Below are 24,812 nucleotides of genomic sequence, written 5' to 3'. Positions count from 1 at the left end.
TCTCATCTAACGCAAGAGTCCTGCAAGATGGGAGCAGTTGACCCCAAGGTTTATTTACTTGACCCCAAGCCCCACCCCAACCCCCACCCCCACTGAATTAATAGATTTTCTTAAATACCACTAGGATCCAACTGTCTGGCTGCAACATTTCATATTCTTTGCAAGTTATGGGTGTACAACAGTTATCTGAATTAAAGCCACAATCTAGAAGAAAGAAAGACTATCCTTCGGATTTTAGTCAGGCATCTCCTCTCACTTTCTCAGTAAGCTTCTCAATAGTAAAGCTGGGAAAAAGAAAACACCAGGATGCGTAATTCAGTCAGCTCGAATAAGCCACTACATGTGGTGCACCACACTGTAAGTCAAGGTCTTGCTTTCAGCCCCTGCACTGGCACCTGCAGCTTCTTTGCTAACCTTCAGTGAGATATCAGTCCAGTAAATTCTGTTGTCTGTAACATCAAAATCCAAAGCAGAAGCTTCTTTGACACCCGTGAGAGGAATGGCCACATTATTGTTGTTTGTTTCCAAAGATATGCGTCTGATATCTGCTCTCCGTGAGAACAGAAGGAAAGCCTCAGGAACAATGCATGTCTTCATGTCACTGGTGAGTTCAAAGCCAATGGGACAGGCACATCGAAGTCCCTGAGGCCTGTAGAGGCAAAGATGGCTACATCCTCCATTTTCCTCAGCACAGGGGTTAGAACCTAAAAGAAAATATATTATAAAAGATACGGAAAAACACACACATAGACATTATCAACACATTCACTTTTAAAGCAGGACACATTTAGTTCATAAAGATATGACTGTGTTAGTCCTAACCTAGTTCCAACTTAATTTTAATAAACAAGCTGTATTGGGATTATCCGTGAGAAAAAATATAAGCAAATGTTTTATACCTACAGTAAGCTGAAAACTAAGGTGCATATAATATCACAGTGAGTTCCTTTGATGAAAGTGGTTGTCTATAGATCTACATGTAACAGATCACATTGTGATATCAGAATACAAGGCAGATATAGTAAAGATGATTTTAAATTGATTCAAACATCAACAGTTCACCTGTACACTCTGCTCGGGGCTGACTCACCAATGACTCTGTGAACACTTGTGGCCTTCAGCCCCATGAGGTCTGGCAGCTGGTCTATTATGACCTCCCTCTCTGCGCTCCGCTTGTGCACTCGCTCGATGCTCCGTCTCTGCCAGTCAGTCCAGTAGACGTAGTCACCCAGCAAGGTGAACCCAAATATGTGAGGGATTTTGTCTTCCACCAGCACCCGTCTCCCAGTGCCGTCAGTATTCATAACCTTCAGGTTTGAGATGGAGAGGAGGAAGAGGTCTAGGTCAGAATTTATTCCTTGAATGTGTGTAAAATAAAAACTCCCATCATCTACTGCATCAAAACCCAAGTTTCAAAAGTACTGCTAAGACACTGCGCCACAAAACACAACACGACTTAGTGATAATTACTTCAAACATTCACTTCACCTCACATTCATGTTTGACCTCTTTTTCTCTAATTTCTTATTATCATTCCTTTCTAATTTTTCTGGTAAACTTAGAGTTGATATGAAAGTCTTTTATTGAATGACTCAAAATTAAGCAAATTATCATTAACTTAAGTTTCCATATGTTTCTCAGATTATGAAGTATATAACACATGTTTCACAACATTATATTTCATCCTGGCTTTTTTCTAAGGAAACCAAGGTTCATTAAAGTCACACACCACTTATAAAGAGTTGATGTCTTTGATTCTGTTACATAAGTAACAGCCACCACCAAGACTTTAATAAAGTGGGAAGATACCTCAGTAAGTCCGTCCTATGAGGCCCGTTGTACCTGGAGCTGCAATACCCTTTGTGCACATGCATGTAAAAATCAAAGCTGGACCCATTCTTCCCAACTACACAAGAGCAGTGTTAGTGGATACAGTCTTGCATTTGTAGCAACATGTACTAACCTTGTTTTGAAAGATGGAGAAAGCTTCCTAATGTTTAATTCTATAAGAGTATCACTACAGTTTTAAATGGCCTATGTGCTAGGTAAATTAGTCTTCAGAGATCTTATTCTGATACTAAGCATATGCACATGTAAACATCTACCTTTACAAACCTTAAGAGGCATCAGATAGAATCTTACATGCAAATACTAACTTTTTAATCCAGTAAGAAATATCCCAGGTAACAGCCCAGTTGGTGAATATCCGTCTAGCACACAAGAAACCTCAAGTTCAATTCCCAGCACCTCAAAAACAAGCAAAACAAACCAAAACAAAAAGAGGAACAGTGCTGCATTTCCCTACAAGATTGACACTTGGGAAATGAAGACAGGAAGATGAGAGGCTGAGACCACATAAGGATGTGGAGAGCAGCACAGGACTCCTGAGAGAGGAAAGTAATGTGACTGAGTATTCCTAGTAGGTCAGCAACCAGATTTTATCTTCTCTGCCGTCTTTAAAAGCTCACATGTGCTTGCTGAACTTCCATCAAAGGCACCTGGCACATGGAACCTGACCATACAAAACTGTCATGTGTCCCTGTACTGTCACTAAAAGTCTCAATAACATTGGATATATAGCTAGTAAAAGTATATTTATTCTTCCCTCTATCATATATAATGAAATTATTAAGACAACTATATATAACAGTAAACAATGCTTTCTAAAGTTCAAAAACTAAACACTATTCCATATCCTTTCTGAAACACTTATCGAAGTTAACAATTTGAAGAAAAACAAACTTCTTTGAATATTCACGTTTTCTTTCAATAGGTCATTCTTAAGATGAAATTTATGGGTAAGTAATATTCCTATTTTTATTTTTTGATATGTATGTCTGTGCTTGGGTGTGTATATGAGCATGTATGTATGTATGAACACAGGCAAGCAGGTGCCCGTGGAGACCAGAAGAGGGTGGAAGATCCTCTGGAACTGGAGTTATTGGTGCTATAAGATGCCCTATGTGAGCAAACCAAACTCTGGTTCTCTATAAGAGTAACAAATGCTTTTAACTGTTGAGCCACCGTTCTACTTTAGGTAAAATATCACAACAGTGCACCAGTAAAAAGGTAAGCAGTGAGAAGGAGCCAGCTATTTCTTTGTGTCTAACTTAAATGTGAGCTCTAGACTCCCTCCACAGTCACTATTCAAGCACCAAATACTGCAGTACATGCCAAGTGGCTTTTAAACTGGGAACACGATGAAATGAAACTTCTATCACAAATAAAGCAAAGCATGAGAAACTATCCTGTTTGTGTGCCTGGCTTGTAAAAACCATTTACACTCTTTTAACCTTAATGCTTAAAATGTTTACTTTTGAACTCTTGGTTTCTCCAAGAAATACAGAAACAACTTTGACCCTATTCTTTTTCCTATTACAAAATATGTGTGCAGTTCATAAAAATGAGTAAGATAGATAATAAGCAGGCAGGCAGACAACTGCATACTTGAGAGGACTGGAGGGCATAAAGGCATAAGGAAGTCACAGTAGGACAAATATAACTAGGACTACAAAAAAGAATAAAATTTACTGTGGCTGCTATAATCATGTCTACAAAACCTCGCTGTCCTCTCCCCAGCTCTCAGTTTGCCCAGGCTCTTAGAAGCAGTCTGCAATATACAAAGTGCTTGTGTTCACATTTTACATTTTACTTGTCTTAGTGTTTATTTTCTGAGATAGAATCTCACAACACAGCCCAGACTGGCCTCAAACTCAAGATTCTCTTGCTTTAAGCCTCCTGGTAGTGGGGTGGCAGAAGTGTGGCATCATTCCCACCTTAAATACACTTTTAGAATATCAGTGACTATAATCCTCAGATGGGATTGTGAGGACTGCTCTCAGACCAACGCCCTAACAGCAGCCAGGAGAGCTCATCTGTACAATGCTCACTCTCGCCTTACAGTGTCATGACCTGGACCACAAATGCTGTTCTTCCCCAAATTTTAAACCTATGGAAAGACCATGGCAAGACACAATGGGGCAGGAGAATGGACACTTTCCCTCTAGAAAGCCAGAAATATAGAAACAACTCTGGCCCTATTCTTTTGGTTCTTAGACTTTTAGGCAGAAAAAGCTTACTTAAAACTCTGTGCTATGTCCTCATATTGTTAAGATTTAATTTTTATTATGTTTAATTATGTGTAGAAGTTTGTATCTGCATGTGGCTATGTGCACATGAACACAGGTACTCAAGGTGGGCAAAGGTATCAGATTCCCTGGAAGTGGAGTTACAGTCATGAGCTTGCTGGTGTGAGTGCTGAGAAATAAAACTGAGCCCTTCAGAAGAGGAGCAAATGCACTAACTGCTAGCTTCCTGTCCAGCCCCATTACGTTCCCCATCTTAAATTAAGGAGATCATCTGACTTAGCCCACCACACTAGAGTTGGAATGCAAGCCCTCTATGCTGTCACACATTCAAGAATTTCTTCCCAATACTTCCCAGGAGCTTCCCTTGTACTTGAACACAGCATCTCAGGAAAAGTGCACACAAATGAAGTGATTCTGCACAGCCACTGTTAATCTGATGCTCTTAGTTTATTGCCATATCGCTTGCACATGACCTGACAGCTGCCTCCTCTCATCACTGTGCTCAGATGAAGAACCTGCTCGGAACAGCCTCCAGCTCCACTCTCACTCCCCCCAGTCCCCCTGCTTTCTACTCCCTTTTAATGTTCCATCATCCTAATCCACTGAAACTCCTCCACGCTCATTCCGTAAAAATCTGACTTAATTTCTTTTTTAGTGTGAGGTTGCTTTCCATTTCTGTATATTTTACTGGCTAGGGAGGGAGGGAGGGAACTTGGCTGCATACTTTTCAAGATTAATAAATAGATTTCAAGGATCCAGCTGAGTCAACCCAATTTCTGCTGTTAACCTGATGTAGAACGTGACTTAGGAAGACATCTCAGGTGACAACCTGAGACAATCCAACTTTCTTATAAGATTATGGTATACTAAAACAATTCTGGTTTGACTAGTTTTATTGCTATCTTAAATCAATTATCTCACAAATTATATTTAATAAATTACACTAATTTGCTGATTACATTCAAAGTTATCCATCTTATTAAAATGAATTTGTCTAAAAGTACAAATGAAATGACTAATACTGAACTGTAAAATAAAGTTTATATTTCTACTTCAAAATATTAAAGGATCTACCAATTTCTTTCTCTGAGCTCTATCACCCTGTATCATTTTGTTTGTTCATTTGGATGAGTGAACAACTCACTTACAAGATGGCCAGTGGCTGAGGAGATGGCTCAGTTGTTGCCTAAGCACAAGGACCTAACTCTGCTCCCCAGAAACCATGTAAGAGGCTCAGGATGGTGGCAATGCTCACAATCCCAACACGGGGAAGATGGGGGCATGAAGAGTCCTAGGAATTTCTGGATAGCTAACCTAGCCTACTCAGTAAGCACCTAAGGGTGCCACTCTCAAAAAAAAAAAAACAAAAAAAAAAAAACAAAAAAAAAACAAAAAAAAAAAAAAAACATGGTGGACAACACCTGAGAAGGGCACCTGAGGCTGACTTCTGGCCTCCACATATACCCACATACATCAGCAGGCCCCTCCATACACAAAATAAAATAAAAGTTTTGATAAAAAAATTAAATGATTAGGAGCTGGGGAGATAGCTGTGGCTAAGAGGACTGGCTGTTCTTCCAGTAGACCAAGGATCTATCCTCGGCACCAATATGGCAGCTCACAACCCTCTGTAACTCCAGATCCAAGGAATCTGATGCCTTCTTGTAGCCTTGCAGGCACCAGGCATGCATATGAAGCACATATTTACATGTAGACAAAGTCCACACACTCATAAAATAAAAACAATATGTGCTTTTAAATGGAAGACTGGGTATGAATCTGGATAATAAGAATAAAACTGAAAATCATAAATAAAAATGAACAGAACTCACAATCCAAAATGACTGTTTTAGCTCTTATAATTTGGCACATTCTACCCTTCCTTAAGTCCTCTGACTTTTTTTTTAAATCTCAAGTAATCAGCAAGTAACAGTGACAAAACAAGTGAATCACCACTAACACTGACTGTCCAAAAGCTGACCAGAATGTTAAATCTGTAGGCGTCAAAGGTCAGGGTGCTTAGAAAATGGTAGTTACTACTGGTTAAAATTTATTTTACTGAAATGTGTTAATACCTAAGTATAGATGGATAAATTTAATTATTGAAATGCAATGCTATAAAATAAGAAGTACCTAAGTATAAAAGAATATATAGAAATAATGGACTGAAACAACCATGGTGACAAAGATAAAACTGATACAGGCCTATGATGTCCTGACAGCCTTATTCCTGTTTCCTAACATCAGTCCTATTTGCTTTTGTTACTTAGACATAAATAACTAAATTAGTAAACAAAAGGAGCACTTTTTGCCAGTTTGATGGGGTCCCCTGTGACTTTTCTGCATTTCTTCCTGTCTTAGGGTTTCCACTGCTATGAAGAAACACCATGACCACCAGCTCACTTATAAAGGAAGACATTTAATTGGGGCTGGCTTACAGGTTCAGAGGTTCCATCCATTATCATCAAGGTGGGAGCATGGCAGCATTTAGGCAGGCATGGTGCAGGAGGAGCTGAGAATTCTGCAGCCAGGAGAAAAAATGACTCTTCCACCCTGGGCAGAGCTTCAAAGCCCATCCCCACACTTCCTCCAATAAGACCACACCTTCTAACAGCACCACTCCCTCTGGGCCAAGCATATCCAACCACCGCACCATCTCTCCCCAAATCAGACATTAATAAACGAAGCTAATTCACCAAATAAATGCTAAGGTAAATGAAAAGAAGGCTAATCAGGGTGAGCCACAAGCATATACCCTGTAAACCAGAGAGAACAGGAGAGAATCCCGACAAGGAAATAAGGTATTTCTAGAAGAAAGAATTAATGGATGCTACAGTCACGTGGTGAAGGATGCACTAGGTGTCTTCTGAGATTCTAGCAGCAATGCTTTGACTGAAGCAGCAAGAATCCACAAGACATAACAAGTCATGTTTACTTCAACTCAGTTGATGTAATTAAGATGTGCCAAATATTTTAACATAATTGTATTCATATTTTCCCTCTAATTCCTTAGTCTTCCTGTTCTCAACTGTTATAATTCTGACAACAGAACTGGACCGAAAACAATGTTCTCCAACTGTAAAATACAGTTCACAAACATGATCCAAGTGAGTGACAATTTCAATTTCTCAATTTCTTTTATTTAGTATTCTGAAACAATCTCTCACTATGTACCCCACTTAGTCCTGGCCTCAAACATCAACCCTTTCCACTTCAAAGTGCTAGGATTTTCAAGTCCAAATTCTCTGGTAACCACATTGTAAAAAGTGAGATAGAGAATATACAACATTATATACTTAATCTAACATGGCCAGATGTCCTCTCAATAAAGAAAGAAATATTAAGTTTATTAATTACGTTTTAAGAATTTGTTTTCATTCTAGGACATTCTAGGACAGGTTATCTCAGACACCCGCACATCTAGCTAGTTAGTGGCTACATGCTGGACTATGTGGATCCAAATTTCAAGGTCAGTATATAGCATACAATGAATTTATTCTTCTACATTTTAAATTTATAATCCTACCCCATTCTGTGCTTGTAATCTTCAGTCTCAGGTTGAAGACACAACAAAGGTACACTTTAAAAATCTTTCTTCTTACATTTCCTTTACAAGCTTGTATTTCAAAACAGTACCTGTTGTGTCTGGAGGAACTAAAAGGCCTAACTATTCTGCTTCTTCTAACTCAACAGCAGTATCATTGGTAAGAACTCTTCCCTTGAGCTGTGCGGCATTCTAGCTGAGCCAGTATGAAGAGCGGGACAGTTCCCGGTTGTCTCTGTTCTCTTTCCATACGCCTGCAGTCTTCCATGAGAAAAATGAAGGAGGGAGATAAGGAACCAGTCCAAGGGCACTTAAATCGCAACAATAATAATAATTGCCTGTGAGGAGAAATGCTCTTTATCACTTTTGTTCTTAATTTGATGCAGAGAGCAATTAAAAGGATCCTCTGAAGAAATTAATCAACAAACAGCTTAAGCAAAGTCTGAATGTAAAAACTAAAAGCTACAGGATGCTGATTCCCTTTGTGTAAGGTCCTTTCACAGAGGTGACATTCCTGTTAGACCCGCCATGCTGCCCCCACGGTGGGTAGAGGCAGCAGCATGGGAGAAGCTGCCTGGTCTCCAGGACAGTCACTATCCACTGCCAACGAACAGTTTTTGACATTACTAGATTTATATATGATTTTAAGCCCTTAACATTTAAAACAAAGCAACTCATGGTAAAAAACTCATTTGTATCTAAATCTAGAACAAATAAAAAGAAATTCAGGTGATTCGAAAGATAACCTTTATACTTTAAAGACTGAGCCAGCATTAATTATATCTGGCAACTCCTGAGTCTCACTTTATTACCTCAGACTAGCTTAATTAGCTAAACTGAAATTAGACTTCTGTCAGTTCTAAAATCTAACTCCAAATCTGAACTAGAGTCTGCAGTGGCTCAGCACCTCCACCATGCTGTAGTATGGCGTTAGCATTCTGAGGCATTGCTGAATTCTGTTAACCGCATCGAGATGTAGGCTGTAACAGGCAATAGATGTCAGCTAACACATAAAATGTACACAAAGACCAAGTAATGGCAAAATTCCCATAGACACTACATCCAGGTTTTCAGCAGCTTCATCAGCTAATTAGATGTCAAGACAGACTCACCCATGAAACCCTGGGTTGCTGCCAGTCAACTACCACAACTGCTTCTATATAACTTCACATGACTAGACATGTTGAAGAAACACGTGATAGAAAAACAGCTAGAGTAGTGAAGCTACAAAGTTCCACATTATACACATAAATTATGCTCTAAATCAGCATTCCTGGCCTGGAGTCACAACCCCTTGGAGGTGGCATATCAGATATTTACATTATAATTTATAACAATAGCAAAGTTACAGTTATGAAGTAGCAATGAAGTAATTGTATGGTTAGGGTCACAACATAAGGAACAGTGTTAAGGGGCCACAGCATTAAGAAGGTTGAGAAACACTGCTCAGAAATGAATTATTCTGTTTTAAATATTCCAGTCAATATCCAAAAGAAAGCAGGTCATTAAAAGCTTGTGTATTAAGAAAGGTATATAAGAACTTAGAGAAGTAATATTTTATCTTTGATACAACTTCCTAAGATACAAAAATCTAACTGCAATAAACTGTCAAGAGTGAAAAGCTGAGAGAGGGTGGGAAAGGGAAGACTGAGGCAGGAGAATGATTAGAGTTCAAGAGTTCAAGACCAGCCCTGAAAATAGAACAACAGGAAGGAGGACTACTAAGGACACAGAAGGCAAGATTATGGGATGCCATGCACCTGTTTACAGTGCCACCCTAAAATTCCCAAACCTAGGCTAAGACACCTACATCAGAGCATATACACACATTTTTAGCATAAAAAAATTACAATGTGTTAATTATACTATGTAATTTTATATAATTACCAGAAATAATTAGGTTTAGAATTAGGCATTTCCAGTTACTAAGTTCCTTTCTCAGACAGAGCCTTAGCTCTTAAGTTACCATCTCAATAGAATCTTTTTAAACCTGAATTATTCAGGGAACTATATAATTAAGGACTACTTTCCATATGTATCTCTGTATTCAAGGCCAGCCTGGCCTACAGAATGAAATCCAGAGCTACACAGAGAAAACCTGTCTTGAAAAACTAAAAAAACGGGAGTGAGAGTAAACTGATTTCCAGATAAAGGTACCATTATAATAAACACTATTAAGTGAATTATATTCAATGATTTGTCAAAGGCTTTTGAGAGTTCCACTGTCTTGAAGTCACAAATAAATCAAGAAACACTGTGTTAACATGGAAACGTACCTCTCATTCTTTTCAAACACAATTAAAATAAACTGGTTTTGCAATCAGAGTAGAAAAATGCATCGATTTTAATATTTTAATGTTAAAAAGCAGATTGATTGCCCCAAGACTAGTGAGCACAACTCAGACCCAGATACAGATTTTAAACACACTGGAAAAACAATAGATTCTAGGACGGAGGTAAGGGAACTGTGGTTGAGGCTAGGAGTGGTAAACACAGAGGCTCCTCAAAAGCTTAAAATGGTATGACCCGGCCATCCCTTCCTACCCAAAAGAAATTAGAACTAGACCTCAAACAGACATTTATACTCCATGTGTGGTAGACTGTTCACAACCAGGAGGTAGAAGCAGACATAATGTGCATCAGCAGATGGAAGGGGCTAAACCAACGTGGCCTATATATGCCTATATATACGCAACACAATGCTATTCAACCTTAATAATAACTAAAACTGGAAGTGATCAGGTGGTTAGAAAAACTGCCTCATGACATAAGATTCTACCGTCTTTAACGATGGCAGCAGAATGGTGGCTGCTGCTGCTGAAGAAGGAAAATGGGGGCGGGTGCTGTTCAATGGCTTTTATTTGTTGTAGATGATAAAACATCCCAGAGATCTGCTGTATTTACATTAGAAATGTTAAGCCAATATTTGTTGTCTGTGTTTTTACAACTTAAAAAAATGAGGCGTATAAAAAGGGAACAAAAGCCAACTAGGAACAACTCAGTAAACAGTGAAATACTCTTACGAAAATATACCAGCATCCGTGAGTGTGCACAAGTGAACAGGCAAGAGTCACACGTACTCCCCTCCAGGAGGATCCAATATACAAGAAATTACAAAAATGGCACTAGAGTTAACCTCTGGGTCTAGCTAATGCTTTATGGTCATAGCACATGAACCCAGTGAAAGCAACAGTTCTTGAAAACTTCAAGACTGAAAGTGTTCAGAATGAACAGTTTAAAACTGAGCAGCAGCAAACAGCACAAAAGCACTGTGCTGGGGTAAGAGACTTGTGCTCCATCCTTTTCCTTGGGCAAATAAAAGACTAATGGGGGCGGGGGAACCACCAATATTCCTGAACTTTCAGAAAGAAAAGACTGGAACAGAAGGAACAAGATCTCTGGTGTAAGGATGTTCTTTTAGAAACAAACAAACAAAAAAATGACTGATTTGATGAGATCTGAAAATAGCTTTCTCTTGTTCAAAAGCAGTAAAACTCTAAAAGCCCAGGAAGCTATTTACCTACTACCTGTAAGCTAGTGGACTCTTAGGCATGTGTGGTGGTCTGAGTGAGATGTCCCCCATAGGCATCTGAATACCTGGTCCCCAGTTGGAAGCTGTTTGGGGACCGGGAAATGTGGCCTTGCTAATGGAAGTATGTCACTGGGGGTGGACTCGAAGGTTCCAAAATATGTGTGCCAGTTCACACTTACTTTTCTGCTTCCTGTTTGTGGACTGAGCCGAGCGCTGGCTCAGCTGCTCCAGTGCCATGCCTGCCTGCTGCCTGCTCCTCAAGACAGTGACAGACTTATTTATATTTCTGCAGCTCTAAGAAAGACCCAACAAACCCTACTGTAAGTTGCCTGGGTCTTGGTGTTTTATCAGTGCAATAGGAAAGTAGCTGATATAGCACAGGATTTCCCCTAATTCTCTGTAACACAGAAGCTAGAATACAGAAATGACATTAAAGATCAAAGCCAAGTGATCAGAGTTCATCCAAAACTCAGTTTAACAATAAATGACAAAGCAGCATTACTTTTTTGTGGTTGTGATGTATTCCTGGGGACTTCGGCCAGGGACATGCTAGGCAAGTACTTTACCCTTGAGCCACATCCTCAGCCCTGTAAGCTTGTATTATTACATACATTCTTTGCAGGTCTAAATTTTTATATTACAGATCATATTTAAAGTTGAATAGTTAGGGAGTTTTTTCCATCGGAGAGAACTCTCAAATGAACAAATGAAGTCTTTAAATAGCTGCTGATACCTGTAAGGTGATGTAAGAAGTCAAAACTTCTACAGCTGTTAACTACTCAAGTGTGTAACAAACTCCTCAAGAAGTTACCAATTTTGCCATTACTTACCCACCTGGCCTTTCCAACCCTTCTAAAGACAATAAAATATCATTGACCTCTTAAATCTATAGTAGGTTCCTACATCTAAAAAAAAAAAAAACCAAAGCAATCTTCAGCCCCTAAATAGTATTTTACATGGAAGCCATTAGTGTAGAAGAATTAGTGTATTTGGCAAGCATCAACCAACAGCTCTGAACACTTATTAAACCTATCACGGAGGTTAGTAACGGAACAGACTGCACATAGGAGCTGACACAGTGCTCTGGGCATGAAGACATGGCCGCTTAGGCAATCCTCATTAACATTCTCTTACAGAAAGGGGTAGGCTGGAGGCTATGCTCGCCACAAAACTGATAAAGGATTCATGAGGCACTCAGGGAAGTGGGGGACATGAGGATCCCCCTCCCCAAGAATTTATAAAAAGTTAGTAATCACTGAGAGGGTGACTCATCTTTGGTGGTGTTGCCTATAGGGGAGTTCGGAGGGGAAACCAGGAAAGAAGATAACATTTGAAATGTAAGTTAAAAAAAAAAAACTAATTAAAAAAAAATTACCCATTCTCCCATACATAACCCCTCAGCCAAAATAAGCTCACAGGCGCACCAAGCTGGACTTGAAGAAATCAAGGCCTCAGTGTCGCTAGTCTGCTACCTGGTGTGAATTAATATCTGGTCATTCCTCTCCACGAGAAGTCAGGCAGCCTAGCAGAAAAGGACCTTTTCAGAGAAACTGAGTTACCGAAGAGCTGCAGCTCCCAACACATTACTTTACATTAATACTGATTAACCGTGAAGCAAATAAAAATAAAACAAACAAACAAAAAAAAAAAAAACATGCCATCTGCAATTCCTTTTAGTAATTCTCCCAAAAAAAAGTAAATTACCCTTTCTTAACCTAAGAGACAGTTAGGAATAAACATCAGAAATTGCTCCAGCTAAAAAGAACCTTAAACATTCTTTAGTTCAAGTGGTCTTACTGGCCAAATATAAACACTAAAGATTATGTAAATTGTCTAAGGTCACTCACTCAAATATAAAATAAAAAGTGAAGGTAAGGGCCCTGTATTGTAAAATGCTGTTAAAAAATGGATACTACCACTCCTCACTACTTAACACTAACATAAACATAAGACACAGATCCCTTCCTGTCAAGAAGCGAAGATATTAAAACCTTTTCCCCTGAACTCAAAGCCTGTAGAAATAATCTTAGGTGGGTGCCCAGTGGCTCAGGGCGGCCTTGTACACACTAGACAAGTAATATAGCACTGAGCTATGCTCACAGCCCAGGAATAAAGTACTTTAAAAAGACTAGGACTGAAGCTAAAAATAGCACTGTCCATATTAAGTGGTTTTATATTAAACACAAGATATAAAACCAAAATGGCAGTAATTTTTTTAAAATGGCTCAAGAACAAACAAGTTCGGAACTAGGCTACTAAAATGCTAAGTACCAGCATGCATTTCAGACTGTTCTGAAATTTTATAGGGTTTGCTGTGGCGGTCTAAAGAGCGTGACAGCCTCTATCAGCGAGGCTCCCTTTGCACATACTTGAGCGCTATGAGAGTCTAATGAGGCAGCAGCACACATGTGCTCATGAACTGCTCTGGCTTCTCTGTAGGTTATAACACATTAAATGTTTCTACAGCTATATTATGAGAGCAAACTTTCAATAGGAGTTCACAAAGTTATCATAAACCCCAGCGTACCCCTGAAAGACATAAAGTAAGCCATGCTTAAGAATTCAGTGACAGAGTTTTATCAGTCTGTCTTCTGTGATAAATGTCAGGAAGATACAGAAGAAAATGTAAATTCAGAAATATGTACACGGTGTGGTAAGGAAGTACAAATGGGGAAAGATTCAGAAACTTAAATACAGCATCTTGAAGATTTCTCAAACTAAAAGAATAATCAATTTTAAGGAACACTACACAATGAATGTTATAAACTAGAGAGGATTCAAAAGAAAGTGTTCATTGGCATTGGCATATAAAATCAATAGTTTTATCTTAACCAAGTGTAACTGTATGTTATAACTTCTTAATCTTAGAAACCAGCACCAACGAAACACAGCATAGACAGACCTATGGGTTTCTGACAGACTTTCACATTATATAGGCTAAAAATATGAGACAAAGAAATTCTTTTAGAAGAAATCTGAACACTTGGGAAAGAAATTTCCTTATTAGGGTATTGATCAAGCAGAGGAAGTTGTCATCAGAAGAAAATGCAGCCCAGCAACTGCAGGTTCAGAATATGAAACAGAACATTCACCAACTGCCAAGTTTTCAACACAACACAGACAACAATACCTCTTTATTCAAAAATGCTTGATACTGAAAGGTTCTAATAATCTGTCTCTCTTCCTCAAACAAACTAAAACAAACAAAAGGTCCTCAGTGTTTTTCAGGTTGAATCAGATCTGGACCACAAAACCTATAGATACTGTATTATTAAAGTAAAGAAACTTACAATAAGAGATTTCAAAACAATTTACACATGTTCAAGACAAAAATCTTTTTTAGCAGTAACCACCGAGTGTCACTACACTATCAGGAAAAGCTCAGCAACAGGTGAGGGGCGAACAAAAAGCACTACAAAAACAAACTGAAGAATGTAGTTATGGTGATGTTATTTTGATAAAAGAATAACTATTTCCTAATTCGTTAGATGCATGTACAATAAGAAAGCATCGTCAAGAAAACAAAACCTAACTGGACAGAGTGATACACTCTTACAGTCTCCCAACACTTGAGAGACCAAGGAGGAAGGTGACATTGAGGCCAGTGCAGGCAATGTAGACAGCCATCCTCAAAGACTACAAACAAAACAAGACAAACAACCAAGCTAACGGTGCTTTAAGTTTCCATCACAGCAACTCCTTGCTCTAAAACACCTATTCAGTGACACGAGTCTGCTCTTAGGAAGCAGAACTGCAGGTACAAGATGCCAACCATGTTTGGGGCTGACCCAGAAGATGTGACTGTTGTCAAAATGACAACGGTTTTCCAGTAACTATACCATCATATAAAACAGAAATAAAGGATTTTGACATTTTCCCTTCCCAGAAAATTGAAACTTCTTTCTGCAACTCCAAGAAGCTGTAAACACTACAGTTAGGACTGGGAGGCTCAGGAACAAAGTGTGAACGCTACGGAAGTCTTCCCACACCAAGACGGGGGCATTCCCATGCTCTGCAGAAGCAGCCGGACAAGCACTAGCTTGCTCCTCTAAGCACCACCCACTGCGGCCGAGCTGAGGAAGCAGACTGTCCTCACCTACACCTCTTTATATAGGAGCATGGCGCCACAGTGTTTTTAAGTGACATCATTAACATCATTGGTGTCCTGCCTCCATCTGCAGATATTTATTTAGCAGTGTCAGAAAAACCCACCTTTCCACAGCTCTGTAAGAGTCTGGTCCGGAAACCAGGGCTCCCTGCTCTTCCCCCTTGGTTCTCTGAATCCTTACTCAACACTACATCACCCGTCAGTTCTCCAGACAGTGGAGAAACAGATCCGAGCACCCACCCCCTGGAGGAGCAGAGGCCAGTGCGGACAAGTGCTCTGACCTCCTCTCCATCCTCACTCTAAACACAGAAGATTGTTGTGCCACAGAATAATTTCACAGATAACGATTTTTCTCTTCAAGTGTACTATAAATATTTTATCCAAAATAAACTCTAAGTCTTCAAAAGCAGACAGGGCTCCCATAGCCTGGTATTCCCTTATAGCCCCAGGAATAAGCGGCTCCTACTCCTAAACACGACACAGCTGGGAAGCTCTCTTAGACAACCGGGCTGGAAGGATCTTATCCTCCACACTAGGTCAGAGAAACCAAGCAAGGTATAGATAGATACACTTTAGCCCCAACCCTCTGAGGCAAAGGCAGGGCAATCACTGCAGCAAAGGACAACAGACCCTGGGCAACACAGACAGATCACGGACAGACAGATGGACGAACAAACGGATGAACACAGAGAGAGAAAGAGGAGGGAGGGAGTGAGGAAGGGAAGAAGAAAAAGGGAGCAAGAAAGAAAAAGGTCAGGGGAAGAAGGCAGTGGAGATAAATAGGAGAAACTTCGCCTCAATTTGAGACCCACCCCATATGAGAGAAACAATCCAACACTATTCATGATACTCCACTATGCTTGCATTCAGGAACTAGCATAACTGTCTCCTGAGAGGCTTCATGGAGCAGAGGATGAAAGCCTACACATCTTTATATGGTAGAAGCAGAGTGCCATTGCTAAAAATGTGACATTATTGATACCGTCCCATGCTCTGCCTCTATTTGTAGAAGATAATTTTAAGCGTTGAGGCAGAGCTCCGGGTATCTTGTGGAAGACTGGGGAATAGAAGTGAGAAAGCCAGAGGGAACAAGGACACCACAAGGCCTACAGAGTCAAATGACCTGAGCCCATGGGGACTCACAGAGTCTATGCCACCAACCAGGGAGCATGCAGGAGCTGGACCTAGAGCCCCTACTCATGGAGTGGGGGCTGTCTGAGCCTCTCTTCCCTGCCCTATCCTCTTCCTCCTACCTGGACTGCCTGGCTGGGCCTCAGGGAGAGGGGATGTGCCTAATTCTGCTGAGATGAGATGTCCCAGTGTGGAGTGTCATACCAAGGGGAGTACCCAGGAGCAATGGGAAAAGGGATTTATGAGGGTGGCACTGGGTATAGAAATAGGGAGGACTGTGATCAGGATGTAAAGTGAATAAAAGAATAATTGGAAGAAAAAACTAGGAGTAACTATTGTGTTCTAGATATGTCTGAGGGATTACATAACTACAGCTGTGTGCTAGAACCCAAAGTTCTGTACATGCTAAGCAAGGGACAGATAATAGCACAGGGAAGGAAGGGGAGAGGGGACAAACAATACCATTGTATACATAATAAGTTTTATTTAACCAATTACTATGTACTCATTTTATGAATAAATTCTCATTTCCCTATCTGAATCCCCCTCAACTACTTTTATGTTTGACTAAAGTTATGTGTCGAAAATAACACACCTGGAAATGGGAAAGGGAACACATCTAAGTAGCAAGAAGCAATGCCTTTTCTTTTCTTTTCTTTTTTTATTTTTTAAGATTTATTTATTTAATGTGTGTGGGTACACTATCACTGTCTTCAGACACATTAGAAGAGGAATCCCATTACAGATGGTTGTGAGCCACCATGTGGTTGCTGGGAATTGAACTCAAGAACTTCTGGAAGAGCAGTCAGTGCTCTGAACCGCTTAGCCATCTCTCCAGCCCCCAATGCCTTTCTTTTCAAGTCAATTAACTGCTCACAATAAACCAACAACAAAACCAAATACTGAAATTTTTAACATCTCTAGATCATAATAAAGTAAGCATTTCTCCCTTGTGTAGAATTTCAAGGGTACTGGAGAGATGATTCAGAGGTTAGGAACATTGGCTGCTCTTCCAGAGCTCCTGAGTTCAATTCCCAGCAAGCACATGACAGCTTACAACACTCTATAATGAATTCTGATGCCCTACCTGACATGTGATATACATGCAGATAGAGCACTCATACACATAAAATAAATAAACGGATAGACACTTCTTCTAGGATACATAAGCTCTGAACTGTTTCCTATATGCTTATGTGGGGTCCACACCTGGTCCCCAGAACACACTGTAAGAGGCTAGGGTGCTGGCTTTATGCGTGATATATACACTCATAAGCAAACAAAGCTATCAGCCTTTCTAAAACATCACCCTATCACCTCTGCCACGTTAGCACTCCCTCCAGCTGTCAAAGATCCAAATCCTAAGGTAGACTAGGATGGGGGATGGTGCACTGAAACTCTAATAACAGGAAGGAATGTTACACAGTTAGGCCATACAAAACTTTGTTAACAGAAACCAGCTGTTGGGGGAACGCAATTTCCAATATTTGGGACTGGTGTAGTATTAACGTGTTCCTTCAGTTCCAAGTTTCCACTCTGGAAGGAAGGCCCTTTAATTCATTATTCCCTGGGTGTCCCCGGCATTCCTCTGAATAGCTCCATAGTTCAAATTGTGTATCCATAAGGTAGGTGCAGAGGCTGTCTTAAGAGTTTTCTTCAACGTCATTCCTTACACGAAAAGCCATGCATCCCCAAAAGGACAGCCTAATGTACTTACAAAACATTATAATAAAATATTTACTACTGGTTATTTTCACTGTAATTCTCTTCCCCGAAAACTTAATTCTATCAGTTGGTAAACATCTTGTCCCGGGGTTTGGCTATTTCTCTCATATAGTCTACACATCAGTCTAAAACTTGTTTTCCATGTGGTGTGGTGGCACATGCCTAAAATCCCAGCACTTGGAAAACTAACAAAGAAGACTCATGGGTCTGAACTCGCTTAGTCTATACAGTGGAACCGTGTTCACATAAATAAATGTTTTGTTTTCATGTAACCAACTGAATACTTTATATATCCCACCACCAAACCCAACACCAAAAACAAAGACAAAAAAAATGTTGCAGTCACGCACACATGCATGCACACGCATGCACTTTGTTTTCCTGACTTAGGACTATCAGGTTTTCTTGTATGGATCTTATATAATTTTGGTTTGCAAAAAAACTGGCTGTAAAAATTCAGGCAGGAGCTTCACCCAAAACAAAGTTAATCATATACAATTAAGAGCAGAAACAACAGAATCCACATTTCCTGAACCAACGCAACTCAGAAACCAGAGGATTAGGTAGAAGACAACTCACTGTCCTGAGATCTGTGAACACTGAGGAAGATTTCTGGAAATGATAACCTGGAATCCCAGACAGCTGTTCGGAGGCTATGTGAACCAAACTAATATTGGCCCAGAAACCATTATAAAGCTGATTTTAAATATTTTTAAAAAGAAACAAACAAACCTCAATTTTGTCTGTTTTGGCATCTCCCCAGTATATTGTGCCTTCATCATAATCCAGGGCTAAGCCATTTGGCCAACCAAGGGACGTGTTAACAAGAACTACTCGGTCAGATCCATCCAGAGCAGCTCGCTCGATTTTTGGGATTTCTCCCCAGTCTGTCCAATACATGTACCTATAAAGACATAAAAAATGAGCTGAAGGCAGATAACAAAAGTGAAGCCCACTCCACACATGGAGGGAAGAAAAGTAACAGGACTTAAGCTTCATTGAGAAAATGTCTAACGTTTATCACAGAAGTATATAAGCACACTCAGATCAAAATTGCTCTCTAAGGTTGATGAAAAATGTCTCCCAATGGAGTCTCATCAGCCTCCCTTACTACACATATTTTTTTCTACTACATTTCTTCCCATGGTGTGCCACTTTGCTGGATGGCTTATCATCTCCAGTACAGAGTTACCTAGTATAAATAGTCAGGTGACAAACTGATTCCCCAAATAACTAACACTCCCTGCGGTACTAAGTAATACCTGAGGCTCCTGGATGTTTAAGGGGCTCTAAGGCACTGGTGTATACTGAGGCATGACATCTGTCACTGTATCAGCCCTAAAATAAGCCACACAGAAAAGTAAAATAAGGCTATTCCCAAGGTTTTGCAAAGTGAGTCATTCCCAAGAACTATAAAGTAAGGTAGGTAATTCTCACAGTAACAACAGAATAGGATAAGGTTAAGTCTGCTGGAGATAAGGAGGAGAGTTTTGAAAATAGTTTCTTTCCACATTTTTCATGACCAAGATACAATATGAGCAAAACCTACAAACCGCACCCAGATCAGCAAGTCTACCCTAACTCAGCAATAAATTAAGATAGTCAAGAAGCTTTTTAAGAAGTGGCAATTTTTCGACACCATATTCAATTACTACATTCTAAAGCTGATGCAAATTGTTTACTAAGGAACAATAAACTCCAATAGTTCTTGTCACCTGACCTTCTGCCTCTAGGTACTTGTAGAAGAGAGATTACTAATGCCAGTCAGCACTTCTTACCCAACCATGGGATCTAACACAATAGCCCGGGGCTCCTCTAAGTCTTCTGAAATCAGGATCTTCCTCATGGTCCCATTGAGCCTTGTCACTTCTATCCGGTCGATGCCAGTGTCTGTCCAGTACAGGTTTCTTGCAACCCAGTCAACAGCAATACCATCAGGATGGGCAATCTGAGCCGTGACCACAAACTGACTGCCAGATCCATTGATGAAGGAACGACGGATAGCCCGCACTTCGTCATCCGTCCAGTAGATGTAGCCTTCTACGGGATCATAGTCTATCGCAATGGCATGCCGGATGTCTTCTAATTGCAGGACAATGTCGGTAAAATCCGGTGTATCCAAAGAAATGCGCCTCAAGTCCGTTCTTCGTGCTAACAGCAACAGTTCAGTGGCACCTAAAACAAAGAAAGCTCAACCAATCATTTGAAAGCCACAGGCAAAATTTAACCACTCTATAGAAGAATGCAGATGTCCTCAGGAATAGAAATTAACTGAGTTTAAAAGAACACCAGCTCTCTTTAGAGTAGAACTAAAAACTGACTGTGAAACAGAAAAGTCAGCGCAGGCGCCATGATAGTTAACCTCTCCAAATCAAGCTGGATCCACACTTGTCATTTACTAATAGCCCCTGGATAATAAGGGCATGTAGAGCAATCGGTAGTCACTTTAAACTGAGTAACTAAGTATAAATGGAGAAAAGAAATCACAAAATACAGACCCTTTATTCAAGATGCAGCCTTTAAAGGGTCTAAAAAAAAGGCTGGGAAACAGCATGTTTGCCTTATAAACACGAAGACCCAAGCGTGATCCCCTCAACCCACACACAACGGCAGTCATGGTGCCGATACACTGGCTATCCTAGCAGAAAGGTACAGACAGGCAGATTCCTGATATCATGGCCACCCAGGCGAACCTAGCTGACGAATTCTGTGCCACAGTTCTTCCTCAACAAATAAACAGATAAAATAAAAGAGGTGAATGACACTTGGGAAGCAACACATGTAAGTTCTCTGGCCTTCATGTACACCCATACATATGAACATGTGTGTACAAAACATGTTCATACATGTACACATGCACATGAACAATGATAAAAAAATCTAGAACTAGAAATGTTTAAAACTGAATATTGAAATAAAAGATTGTTACAGCATATAAGTTCTTTCTCATGGCACTGTCTTAAAGAAATACAGAGCTATATACTGGAGAGAAGACTCTAAGAAGCACATGAGTGGTTAAGAGCCAATAAAATGTGGTTCAAGTAGGGATACAAACTGAGACAAACAGCCAATTTAAGCCTAGACTCTGCTAAATGTGTAAAGGTTGCTGCAAAAATTAAAGATAAACAAATTTAACATTCAGGAAGGTTCTAAGTATTAAATAAACACCAGCTAATTTATCAATAAAAATAAAGACTGAGTTATAAACCATTTTTCTGAAATATTTAACATGGATTAGGATCCAATGAAAACAATTAAAAATTAGGATATTAAACTCAATCTTTTTGTTATTTTTAATATTCAAGTAAACCACCAGCAAAATAATCATCTAAGAGGCTAATAAAAAACAATATATAAACCATCAATGGAATGAGCAAGGTAAAAAAAGTCCCAGCTAAATATGTGTCTAAAAAGTGATGGCATATGAGTTAAATTGAATTTGGAGTCATAACTGCAAACGCACAAAGCGGAGGGAGGAGCTTCGGTCCACGCTGGTTCCACGCTGTTGACCTGCATGCTGACTGTACCGCAGTGCTAACCTGCAGGAAGCACCACCCTCTGTAACCACAGGCAGAGCAGGAATCACTCTGCACTGCTCCATGCCCCTGCTAACTGCCAAAAGTCAGTTCAACTTTGCAAACAATTCACAGAACTACTAATCTGAGCAACACGATCAAAACAATATAGGTAACTTAAGGCTACTAGATGCCAACTGTGCATCTGAAACTCAAAACTGGCCAACGGTGTGAGAGGGAAGATAAACTTCCATTGTTGAAATAAAGCCTCGTTTTCAAAGTCAAGGTACATTTCCAAACAGAAAAGCAATGTTACAAAAACCCTTCTGTTTAAATTGAAACCAAATCACTATTTGCCATGGAAACCATCTGACAAGAGTCAGCCGGCTTCACCTTTGACTATGAGAATAATTTATCAACGCCAACTCCTAATAAACACCCACTAAGTTGTCTCAATTCCATCCAGGAACTCTCTCTCTCACAAGCTCTGGAACGAAGGCTTCTCTTTTCAGAGGTAAATGAAGCAGCCACTGCACATGTAACAGCTTTCCTACCAGTTTTTGCTAGTTGCCGGAAAATGGTGACCATAGGGGTAAGAGTGAGTAACACCCTCAATAAGAGAAAGAAGGGCCAGTGTTGTCCAACTGCCTCTGATCATAGCGAATTAAGAGTGAGGAGTAGAGGCGAAGTGGACTGGTTAAGGTAAAAACATAAAAGTTACTTTAATAGTACAGTGAGGAATTTTTAATGTACTTGACATTAATGAGCAGTCAAAATACCTTTTAATCACTTACTAAAAACCTCATGTATCTCACTTTATTCTTCATGTACTACAGGCTAATGACTCACTGTCCTCCAGCTTCTTATCTACAAGTGGTACAGGCTGTATGAGACATAGTACTCTCTTCTCACAAGACTTAACTGAGAAATAGTATTTAAATATTTAATTAGTACTGAATGTGTATTTAATATGAATTAGTATTTTAAAATTAAATATTTGAACAGTATTTAAGAAACAATGTTTCTTAAATACCAAATAAATTAGATAACATAAAAAAAACATAAGCCATCTCTCCTACTAGCCATCTGAGTGTGTAGCCTACCAAAGTACTGCCAACTTCAGAGCTTCCAAAGGAAATATAAAACTGTTCATAGAGAATCCAGCTGCTCTCACAGTTCCGCCCCACACACACTTGGGTAGTAACCATCTTACCATCTTTGCAGGTTTTTCCATTCTCGAGAAGCTTGACCCCAGTTGGACAAGCACACTGATAAAAAGGCTTGACTGGAGACATCAAACACAAATGGGAACAACCACCATTATCAATTCCACATGGATTTGTAGCTGTCAAAGATAAATCACACTGATTAATATCAATGATTAGGGATGACCTCACTCACTCTAGATACACAAAGGTTAACAACCATAACATGAGCAACCGTGATAAACCAAAATTACTACCAAATTCCATCCAGGTGTTTGACTACCAACCATCTGTAAGGAAAGGTATTAATTAGTGAACTTACTTAGTATTTTTCTATCCAAAGAGGAGTAACAAGAAGAAAAGCACTAGGCCCTTGCCCTAGTGGAGTTTATAAACTTATTAGTAAGCCAAAATAATAAACTATGAAAATGGGAAGAAGACACGAATGCTAAATACTATATTGCATATTATCTACTAAAATCAAAGAGGAAATCTTGGCTTTAAAAATGCATGGGTCTAGCAAGCATCTTAAAGACAGGAGGGGACATTCTGAACATTTTTGGTGTGGTAAAAAGTCTTAAAAATAAAAGCTTAGAGACCAGGCACTGGGGTGGGTGGAGCAGTAAGAAGAACACCATTAAACAGAGCTAAGGTTGAACTAGTAGTAGGAACAGGCTGTAGCAGAGAATATGAAATCCAAGAAATGCAGTCAGGATATTGGAAAGCCATGCCTTGGGGTGGTGAGAGGAAATAGGTAAGTTTAGTGCACTCGAGGGGAAGGGAAACACAGGCATGATAGTGCACACCCGGAATTCTCATACTGAGGACTGGAGCCCAAAGTCTGTCTCAGGTACAATAAGATGGGGGCCAGCGTGAGCTAACAGGATCCTGTTTTTAGTTTAAATTTTTTTTAAAGGCTGAGCTGTAGCTTAGTGGCTCGGGTAGTTGTCTAGAATGTACAAGGCCTAGGGCCAGCCTCTAGTACTACAAAATAAAATGAAAAATAAAGCAAGAAAGAACAAGAGACAGAAAAAAAAACAGTGAAGTTTGTGAACACCGCGGAAATTGATATATTCACATAATATTTATGGAAAAGACAATATAATATGGAGAGCAACATAAGACAAGAACGTAAAACAGAACATCGAAAATAACTAAATTCTCAAACTAGTGAAACAAAGGATCAACTGTTATGTTTAAAATAGGGTTCTGAGACTTTTTGATGACTAGTCATGTGAATACAAAGTTCACAACAAACTAAATAAATATTTATTTTTACGTAGATTAACACATCTATTTGAAAATGCTTTTATGGGCTCACAGTCATTGAATCTAACACACAATATTTGATTATCTCCCCCTCTAAATGGAAAGAGCTCATACCAAACAACTCGGAATACAAGCACTTTTCCTTTCTGGCTATAAAAACTATTTGAAATAAACTCAGACACATGCCAGACACTTATTTACACACAAGTGCCAAACATTTCACATTCTCATATTCCTTTTAAAACCCAAATCCATTCCTCTCCTACAAGGGGTCATTGTCAGCAGACATAGGCCCGAGTCTTTGAAAAGTTGTAACCAAAACCAGAAGAAAGCTGGAAAGAAAACTACAGGAAAGCACAGGGAGGAAAACATGCAAATGTCCAAGCAGGCAGTTTACCCCGCACACGCAGTGCTGAATTCACAAGTGAGGTCAACAGAGGTTTCCTAGTGAGTCGGTATTTTTTTGAGCACACATGAACATATCCAAGCATAAGAAAATAATATGAACAAGAAATGCATCTGTCTAAAGTTAGCAGATGAGCTGTCTCAATTGTCATTCACTCTGCTCCCCACTTCCATCGCCCCCGAACGTTACATGGGGAAGGGTCTTAGGCCACAGGTTTAGACGGCGTCTACCCTGAACTCTATGTGCATGCTTCTCCTGTTATTCCTCCCTCCCACCGCCATGGATATGC

At 39.7% G+C, this 24,812-nt stretch overlaps 1 protein-coding gene across 1 annotated transcript in view; it reads right to left on the bottom strand.

Moving 5' to 3' along the window:
* LRP6 (LDL receptor related protein 6) overlaps positions 1 to 24,812 on the bottom strand; it is a 116,844-nt gene that overhangs the window by 34,477 nt on the left and 57,555 nt on the right. The window contains exons 5-9 of the mRNA XM_080914775.1: positions 22,857 to 22,988; positions 19,907 to 20,303; positions 18,861 to 19,032; positions 1,091 to 1,307; positions 415 to 704 (exon numbers count right to left, since the gene is read on the bottom strand). Coding sequence (XP_080770901.1) covers positions 415 to 704; positions 1,091 to 1,307; positions 18,861 to 19,032; positions 19,907 to 20,303; positions 22,857 to 22,988 — 1,208 coding nt within the window. The remainder of the gene's footprint in view (positions 1 to 414; positions 705 to 1,090; positions 1,308 to 18,860; positions 19,033 to 19,906; positions 20,304 to 22,856; positions 22,989 to 24,812) is intronic.

Source organism: Micromys minutus (assembly GCF_963924665.1).
Source record: "Micromys minutus genome assembly, chromosome: 3".
NCBI classification, from domain to species: Eukaryota; Metazoa; Chordata; class Mammalia; order Rodentia; family Muridae; genus Micromys; species Micromys minutus.
This window is presented reverse-complemented; position numbering and strand designations above follow the sequence as displayed.